Here is a 9,735-nt window from a genome sequence, read left to right on the forward strand (position 1 = left end):
GTACTGTCGGCACTTGGGCTGAAAAAGATCTGGATGATCTTCTTCATTTTACGAGGAATGCCACATAATGGCAGGCTCTGAACTTTTTTTATTGTGTTTCTTACATTAAGCACTATTAGCCAGGTGCCATTGAATGTGTCACTAGAGGTAGTTTAGAATTTCTTGTGAGGGAATAAAGGCACTGACCAGATGAAGAGTGACCAGACAAATTAATATCAAGACAGTAGTTAGAGGATCAAGCTATGATGATGATAATAATAATGATATCAATGTGGCTCTCATTTTCTTCAATGGTAGTCTTGTCCATGTTTGGTTGTTCAAGAAATTCAGCAATTAAGTGTAGAGTCTGTTTACCAGCAGACACTCGATATTTTTTTGGCAACTTCGATTTGGTGGCCGGACAAACTCATGTTCCCTCCCATCCACAGTTTCATGAACACATTGGTTCACAAGCTGTGTAAACTGTTTCCATATCAGCTGTATGTACTACCGATATACAAAAATGTTGAGGAAATGTTCTACAGTTTTTAATGAAAGGCAACTGTCTGGTGAATCATAGATTGGCCTCCTTTCTTTGTGTGCATGTTTGTTGTGAAACACACAAGGCACGGTGGCTTTGAATTAAAGTCACCTTTCGAGTATAACAGTAGCCGCAAGGTGGTGAAGGTGACCGTTTCATTAATATCTACAAGTTGCTTTTTTCACGTTTACAATCACCGGTTTTAACAGGGCCAGCCTGGCGCGTCGAGTGATAATAGTGGGTCTGATGTTGCTTCACCTTGTTAGCTACCGGCCCCCATTGCAGTTGAGTATCACTGGCAGCCCGTAATTTTGTGTTAGCAGATTACTTATTAGAAATGACAGACTAATCCACATTGTTGACGTCTCACTTGAGGAACGGCTTCAAGTGAAGAGAAAATACCAAGTCCTGCCCCTGACCCTTTTGTGAGCAGCAATAAAAAGTATTAATTAGCTGCTGTGCAGGAAATGAATAGGATTCATTAGCAGCTAAGGAGGACAAAAAAAAAACATTTTCAACTTCTTTTCTTTCTGCCAGCTACCAGATTTATGAAGTAACACAATCAAAAATGTCTTAAGTCTTCTTTTCCCCCCAGTCTTTCTCACAACTGTAAGAATTTGTTAACACTCAAACTCTTTATGAATTTGGTGTAAATGTTATTCCTTTGGGTATTCAATCATAATTGGCAATCAGACAAGAATATAAATAAAAAGGACAGCCTTTAGAAGACCTGCAGCTATGACCAATGTTCCTTTTGTTAGTTTTTATATTAAAAGGTTACATCTGAATCAAGGGAGTTTCCTGGTAAAACATACTTCATGCTACCTGAATACCTCCTAAGGAACCGTTGCGAGCGTTGCATGCTGCAGGTTCAGAAGTGTATTGCTGGCTGACTTGTATTTAATATGTAACATAAATCAAAACTTGTAGCGGATGAGTTCTCTGTGTTTGAAGAGGAGATAGTTACAGTTTCCTGATTAAAAGGATTTTAGTAACGGAAGTAAAAAAAAAGAACAAAAGATTACTCAATCCACATTTCTCAATTTATTATTTGCTGTTTCCAGCATTTAACCTACAGTCTAAAAAGTGCTATTCAAATTTTTATGGGCATTTATTAGACTTCAGTAATAAAAACCTTCAAATGTTCTGGGGCAGGGAGTTTGGAGACTCCTTGGGAGATTTTCAGTCTAGGTCAAGGGATATAAACTCACCAGTCTTAACCAGGGGGTATATAATGACTGGAATCCACACCCCACTTTGAATGTATGTTTGAAGTGAAATCAATAGTGATTTATTTAAAAGAATTTCCTGCAGTCTGATAAGGTTGAGAACCTCCATTCTAAGACAAAAGTATATGGTGATCTGTTCCCCTGTGTGGATGTCATTCCTTCATTTTTAAACCTGAATAAATAAGGCTCACTTAAAACAATTTGGGAGCACGTTGGGACTGTTAGGAAGTGCAACAGGGAGCATCCCAGGTCTGGTCAGATTTCTCTACTGCGTTAGCGCTTAAAAGATGTATGTCTTTTGCAGCTGGAAAATAAGTAAAACCAAAAGGGCACTTTTTACCAGCATTTATTCACCACAAGCCGCTGCTGAAGGCAGTAACAGTCAAGCTGATTCCAGACACTATAAACCTCAATTACAGTCCAGGGCCTTTAACACCACACCAAATGGGCTTTCCTGCTGCTCTAAAGGCTAGCCTGCACAGCTCTGTATTCATCTAGGTTTCACTTTTATTTGTGAGGCCACACACTCCACCTTAAAAGCTCAGTTTAAGAAGAAGCAGTGGCAGCATGGGGGAGGTCACAATACAAACGATTCCAAAGCAGAAAGTTCTGGAATGTCAACCCCTTTCTCTAGTTTCTGAAGTTCCTTTCTTTAAGAGAAATGTAACTGAATATGTGAATTCTACTGCACCACATTGAGGTGCTAAGACAAGCTGTTTCTTTCATTTTCTATCACTGCTAAGGAAGCAGTCTCACTCTTACAGATCCAATCATATTCCACATATGCTTGAAGGAGGTATGAAGTATTTATTAACAGAATTTGCAGCTTAGCTTTTATGACAACATTTTATTGAGTTCTTCATTTAACCTAGCTGCCAGCTGAGAACAAATTCTCATTGACAATAATCTTAGGACCCATTTATATAGCAGAACTTTACTAGAGTAATCTGGGGGATGGACCTTATCCAAGCGGACACCATCATCCCACACAGAGAGCCCCATTCGGGAGTCCAGAGCCCTAACAACTACACCACCTCCGCTGACGCCCTTAAACAATACATTTGGATTGTGGGCTTTGAAGAAAATCAATTATTTCTGAGTAAATCCTAAACTGTACACTTATCCCAGACAGGAATTCCAAAGCTCAAATATGTCAACCTTGTTTTTCAATCAAATTCCTTGAGAACCTTTTTGCTGCATCCTATCTAAAGACAAAATGAAGAAAACACATACGTAATTGATAAATAGCAGGTAACGGCATGAGAACGCATTGATAGTATTCAATTAACCAGCACTGAATACAGATTCAAAAAGTGCTAGTTACCACAGTACATAACAATTTTACAAAATCGCAGGTAACACTTACAGTAGGCTATTGCATGATACAAATCTCCTTAAAAGTTTAAAAGAGCAAGTTTTTAGAACAGAACAGTCTCCAGATTGTACAGATGAGCATTCTTGGGCATTCTTAAAACTTAGCACGTCAACCTTACATTTTTTAAAGAAAAAGACAACAGTCTTGGATAAATTCCATACACAATTCAAACAGAAAAACAGCTGCACGCACGAGCCATACTGTTCACTTGCATGACGTCACTTGCCAGTATGTGAATGCCAGCAAGCAAGTTAATTTTAGTAACTGGGCACGCATCCCAGACAACGGTAACAATGTGACACCAAGTGTTCTGTCTTTGCACGATTCACTGCATTAATTCTAAACAAAGTTATAAAACCACGAGTGCTTAGCTTTCAGTCGCAGTCCATCCACCAATTTTCAACTGCTGTCAGACCTACCAGAGGCTTCCTGGAGCCATAGTAAAAGCAGTGTGGCAGTCAGAGCTTCTCTCTTGAGTCAGACATGTTGAAAGACACAAGCTGGACGCTTAAGAGTCAGTCAGAGGTGAATGTCAACTTTCAAGCTGTTGTATCCAATGAGGACAGTGCGGAATGAGGTTTCTGGGCAAAACGCATAGGTAGTCGTGAAATGTCTGGATTCCAGGTTCTTGCGTTTACTTTACAAATACGTGCTGCTTTCACTGTTTTTATCATTATTTCAATTTCAGTGCAAATCAATTGAGACGTGAATGTGTTCATCTCCAGTATTGCCTGTTAGGATACAGTCCGAGTTATACAGTAAAAATAAAGACAATAAAAGCAAACCTCTTGGCATTTACCAGATCTACATTCATGTCTCCCAGTTAGAATGAAAGGAACTGCCCTACAAAGAGTAACTTTCTCTTGACACTTTGGCCCAGAATTCCTGTCTGCAGCTCCTCTAATCTAGAGGCACCAGGTCCAAATACATCTCCCATTGTGTTTGTCATAGTGTTATGCACTTCTAAGTTTGAAACTTTTTAGAAAAAAATGAAATCGCTCGTCAGGCCATTTTTTTAACCATTTTCCTCCCTATATAATCTAAAATTAGAAAGACATTTTCCTTTAATCAAAAGAAAGCATCATACTCACAGCATTACAATAAGTGCAGATGGTTCGTACATAATATACACAGCAGTGTAAGTGTTTTCTGTGGTGCAGCTTATACCACCTACTCAAAAAAATCAGTGTATAACAATACACCATGCTAAGAAAATGACTCCAGGTAATAGGATGCTCTCTTGCTTGCTGAGAGTGTGAGACTATTAAGCAAGACAAGCAGGATAGCCCAACAGCAGCTCCAGAAAAGAGCATGGAGCTCAAGACTGGACCAATATGCAGCGTTCAGAAAGTGCAGACTGACCTCTGTCCTTGGACAGGCTCAGAGAAAGAGCCAGACACACTTCAGATGCGAAGCTATTTGCAAATTGAGTAAATCACCAAAACAAAATCAATGTTTAGTTTTTGAAAGCATTATTATAATCTGGTAAATTTCACTAAAAAATGTTTTTTTACCTGAACCAGTCATTAACTTCTGTCTGCTGAATGACTAAACGCACGAGGTGCTCTGTGGTCTCTTACTAGTGATTAAACCATTTGGTTCCAAATCACTTGTGTAGTGCTCTGTAGAACGGAAGACTGCTTTCAGATTTAGCTTTTAATCTACTACAGCACTAGAGTTAATCATCGCGTCCATAATGGTATCAGTTTTGAATATATTTTGTGATAAATTGTTGAAAGTATCACATTTAAAATATGTCTGTATATTAAAACCATCAGAACACATGTATAAGATCTGGGCCTTTAATTTAGTGAACCCCTGATTTCATAGCAATCCTTCATATATAGATTAAAAAAGTATTGCAAATGTACAAGTTTTACAGTCACGCCGCTGCTGTGCATGCAAAACAATCTCTTACAAACACAGAAGATAAAGCACAACCCTCGAGTACCTCTTTCGAAATCAAGAATAAAAATCGAATTGAAATCCAAAGATAAAAAATATAATACCGGCAATACCGCGATATTTAAAATTAAAATGATCGTTACGTTTCGTGCGAAGTACTGCAAAACAGTCAATATATGTTGCTACATAAGATATCAGTGTAACGAATAATGAACCGTAGTTATTTAATGCAATATTCTGTTCCCCAATCATTTCAACTGCAAAAAGACGCGAATAGTGTTGGACTGGTGGGGCACATTAACCTATAAAAACGCGAAAAGGTCGGGGTAATTATGTTAAATCAATGCGAACAGATCCTGTTGCCACAGGATTTATTACCGGGTCCCTACATTTTATTACGTGGTGCGGTGAAAACCCAGAACCGTTACTCTACTTCCAAATACCTGTTTAAATGAGCACTGTGGTTTCATAATCTACAAAAAAAAAATCCAACCGTTTTCTCATGGATTTATCAGACATTGCACATCACTGACCCTCTGGAAGATTTTGACAGAAAAGGGGTACGTAACACATCGACCCCAGAGCACAATCCGGTCTCGCCCGGCTGTGTTTAACTGTAAACGCTGCGTTATGTCTGCCGTCTACAGTCAAAAAGGCCGCTGTGTCTTTAAGTAGTAATCCCTCCAAATCTAAGTGTTTGTTGCCAACCAGCTAATGGGCGGTTCAGTGTAATGTCCACACTACCCAGTGGGAGGTCTCTTTCTATTACAATCACTACTGTCTCTCAAGTTTAAATAGCTCTTAAAGCAACACTGCCCCGAGTATTAGCTAAACACCATTTACCGATCATTATTTTAATTTGGAATCTTCCAAAACGTACTTATTAAAGTATTTTAAGAAACAAAAGTCAGCAGCTCCAGCAGAATGGATATCTTTGACACTAAAGTGTTCATGAACTACAGTAAGGCTTCAACTTGTCAGCTACAATAAAAAAATAGTCTATTATTTTACGTTACCTTTACACCAACACGTTGTTACATACAAGTTCTCTTAACAAATGACCGTTCCCAGGATTTTAGCCTAGCTCACGCCAGTCGGATGAAAGCAATTTAAACAGCCTAATCCAACAGGCGGAATTGCCTCTCGGTGCTACACAGCATTCGTTGCAAATGAATGGGGGCTGCAATCTTTCCTTCCAGTGTTAGGTTTCCTATTTGTGAGTGACTTTTTAATGCAAAGAATTCGCATTGTGTGTGTGTGTGTTAAAAACCACAATAGCGTAGCCGCCGTGTATTCGGGCGACCCAGTATAACGATACTGCATTGTGTTCACGATTCTCTCACATGAATTATACCTTTGATTCAATTTATCTGGCTTCCTAAGTCGGACTATCGCCATTAATAACAGGTTACATTTGCCAAAGCAGTAAGTTCCTGATACAAAAGATTAATGAAAACAATCCGTGGAGCTGCAATTTAAGGGTCAAACATCAGCTGCCTTAACAATTTTAAAGCGAGGGAGGGTAACGAACGACCGTGCAATAATAGCGAGTGTTCTTTACTTCGTCAAACCTATGGATCAAATAATCCTGATTTCACATGCTAAAGCATGAGATCAGAAGTCGGGTCTATACATTCCAAGTCCACCAATAAAGAGAGACCGGCTACCCAGAAAGAGTTATCACCGCATTTCTAAATTGTTTTGTGCTTTAAGGCTTCGCTGGCGATGAGCGTGGCTTCCGGTTTCGACAGAAAAGAGCATGATTTTTCTAACCTTTTAAAAAAGGGGGAAACATACAGCATTACTTAAGCTACAGAAACAACTCCAAAAAGCAGTTCTGAGTGAACAACACTGAAGACAGCATCTCAATATATATAGGCCAATTGTTTTCAAACGGGATGTACAGTCTTCAAACATTTTTACTGACGAAACCACCTACAGAACGTAGGTGACAAATGAAAAAAGTAAAACCGAAGACCAGCTGCTTTGCAAAGACAGTAGTGACTTCTGCCTGTGAATCGTGCTGCACCGGGGGTTATACACTAAACACAGGCAATGAAGAAGTAATTTTAGGAGGCACAAACAAATATCATTTTGACTGCTAAATGCATTAAAAACAACAGAGTACAGTGTTTAGAAACGTCTCTAGACTTAGTATAGTTCCAGAATAAAAACGGAAGATAAAACAAGTTTAGATAACACAATAAAAGGAAACACTATACGTTATAAAATCATAATTGGCCTCACTGTAAAGACATGCACACATCGTTCCCTTCGGAACACAGAAAAGCAACCGGTTGGTCGTTGAATTTTTTATAATTACACACCATATCGTACTGTCAACAGCAACTCTGCCCACATCTTGAGCTTTCCTCAATCACTTTTAAAAGCAAAGCAACATTGCCCTCAAAAGGACTGCGCCAAAGTTTCTTTTTGATTTACGATTCCTTAATTACCAGCGATACGAGGTTCAGGACCAAAGTTTTGAGCATGTGTCCATTTAACAAATACTAGCACAGAAACTCCAAAGAGACTGCTTCGCTGAGCAGTTACCTTCTTCTATAAACGGGACGATAAGATTTCTTTTTATCTAGAACTGTTTAACAAAAAGTATTTTCAAACAAATACGGAAAGTGGTACTTGGGGAGAAGGGGGCTCTCATGTTTCTTACCGCTATCAGTGTGTTATTTCTGTGTTCTGGGGTGGTTGCCGACTCTGGGTCTTGCTGTTTGTTTTGCTGTTTATTATTAGCGGATTTCTTAGCCCTCTGCTCCAGGCTTCTCTGATATAGGCTGACCGTCTCCCTGCGTTCAATCTCCAGCTGTTCCGCATGGGCTTGCTGATACCTGTTTTCACAGTTTACATGGTGCCTCCGACAGCCTTCGATCCTCTGCCTCAATCTCTCCACCACTGTGCTGTGCTTAGGAATGCCCACATTGTTACTGTTATTACTAGTGTTGATGCCGCTGTTTATGTTATTGTTGTTGATGCAAATGCTACTGCCGTTAGCAGCAGTGGGGGTTGCAAAATCCCCCATCCTATAGTCTGTGCACAGTATTTTGGAATAACTTTCTCTTGCCTCTTGTGTTTAAAATGTTTCCAGGGAGGATATGAGTAGGGAGGGAAAAATCAAAAGACTAGAAAACAAGCGGTGGTTTTCTTCCCCCTTCGGGAAAATCTGTAATTCAGTCATGCAACACTATCTAAAACAATACTGTACTCGGAACTGCAAACAGACAATAACATCAGAGCGAGTTTGACCGCGCTCAGCAGTCTGTCCCTTACTCAATCCCACTGCCAGTTTAAGCAGACTGTGTTTAATTCAACTCCATAGAAGATCCGGATGTTACGAGAGATCATCACACACAACAGCCAATGTTGCCAGCTCGCTTCTTTATTGTGTTTTCCTTTAAGAAAAAGTTTTGCTGCTTGCAGCGCTGAGGCTCCAGAGTAGTTTTGCGAACTTGCATCTCATTAGATTATCTGTAAAATCCCCAGGTACAAAGCGATTTTTAAAAAATCCTGCCCTTTAGCGGAAAAAACGAACGAAATCCTAGAAACGCCGATCTGCTGGTTGCTCGCAGCTGCTGCCACCATCACAATAATCAAGTGCTATCCTCCTCCTCCATGCCAGCGGAGTGATATCAGGACAAGAGCTGAGTAAAAAGCAGCTAGAGGCTGTGAGCAGCCCAAAGTGGCACGCAAAACACGGACCAGATTCCAATTGTGGGATCTGGACTTCTTAAAACCGCACATACTCGTACTATGATACCTTTAAGAAAATATATCAGTATAAGTTAATACACTCACGGTCTTATAAGCTGATAGAGGAAATACACTTTTTTAGATCTGTTTTTTTTCTATCAGATGGTTAGGTGCACGGTTTAATCAGCGGTGATACTTCATTGATTTCTACGGAATTGCTGAAAACATTGCGTTTGATCAAATGAACACGGTACCCTTAGAGTGCGTCTTGTGGGTCTGTGTAAGTGCGTTTTCTTTCTTCTCTGTACTGTAAAGACTGCACATTCTCTTCCTTTCCCACAGATTCCGATTTAGTTACGACAACCGAGAGACTTTATGTCGCGTTAAGGACGTTCTAACAGTAGTTACTCTCTGGAGTACAGAACTTCTGTGAAGTTACTAGAATTTCAAATATTAGGCTGTTTATTTTTAGTTGGAAACACTTTATTTTGTTTCAACTGTCACCTAGTCTTTGCATTACGTTTTGTTTGTATTATATGTGATAAATATTTTGCACACAATATTGATCATTTTCTTTTATTTGTGTACAAACACAAATGCTACTGCAAATGCTGATAGTCTTCGAGTTAAAATATTATATCATGAAGTTTTCCCTAAGCCACTTCATACTGTAAGTATACCATCAAAACAATGGTGCACTTGAAATAATAACAAGGGTTTAATTTGTCTGTTTAATTCAAACAAACAGGCATTCATAATAACAGTTATATACGGCAGTACAAATCAATGCATTTCTAGACTACTTTGTTTCCTACATTAAAATCAAATTCTCTATAATAGAACCTTTTATTATGAGAGAGCACTGCAAATATAAATTCACAATACTCCATATAGTAGGTAGTAAAGGCTCTCTCTCGTATTTTCTCATTGATTAGAGTATGCTGCTCGTCACACAACATTATTTCACAATTCGCCAGTTAGATGGTTAAATCCATTGGCAA

The 9,735-nt window shown here is 39.2% G+C and overlaps 1 protein-coding gene across 1 annotated transcript in view; it reads right to left on the minus strand.

Moving 5' to 3' along the window:
• Positions 1 to 8,657, minus strand: part of maml3 (mastermind-like transcriptional coactivator 3) — a 210,971-nt gene extending 202,314 nt beyond the window's left edge. The window contains exon 1 of the mRNA XM_015344992.2: positions 7,701 to 8,657. Coding sequence (XP_015200478.2) covers positions 7,701 to 8,066 — 366 coding nt within the window. The 5' untranslated portion in view covers positions 8,067 to 8,657. The remainder of the gene's footprint in view (positions 1 to 7,700) is intronic.
• Positions 8,658 to 9,735: the final 1,078 nt, after the last annotated feature.

The sequence above is a fragment of the Lepisosteus oculatus genome, chromosome 1 (genome assembly GCF_040954835.1).
Source record: "Lepisosteus oculatus isolate fLepOcu1 chromosome 1, fLepOcu1.hap2, whole genome shotgun sequence".
NCBI classification, from domain to species: domain Eukaryota; kingdom Metazoa; phylum Chordata; class Actinopteri; order Semionotiformes; family Lepisosteidae; genus Lepisosteus; species Lepisosteus oculatus.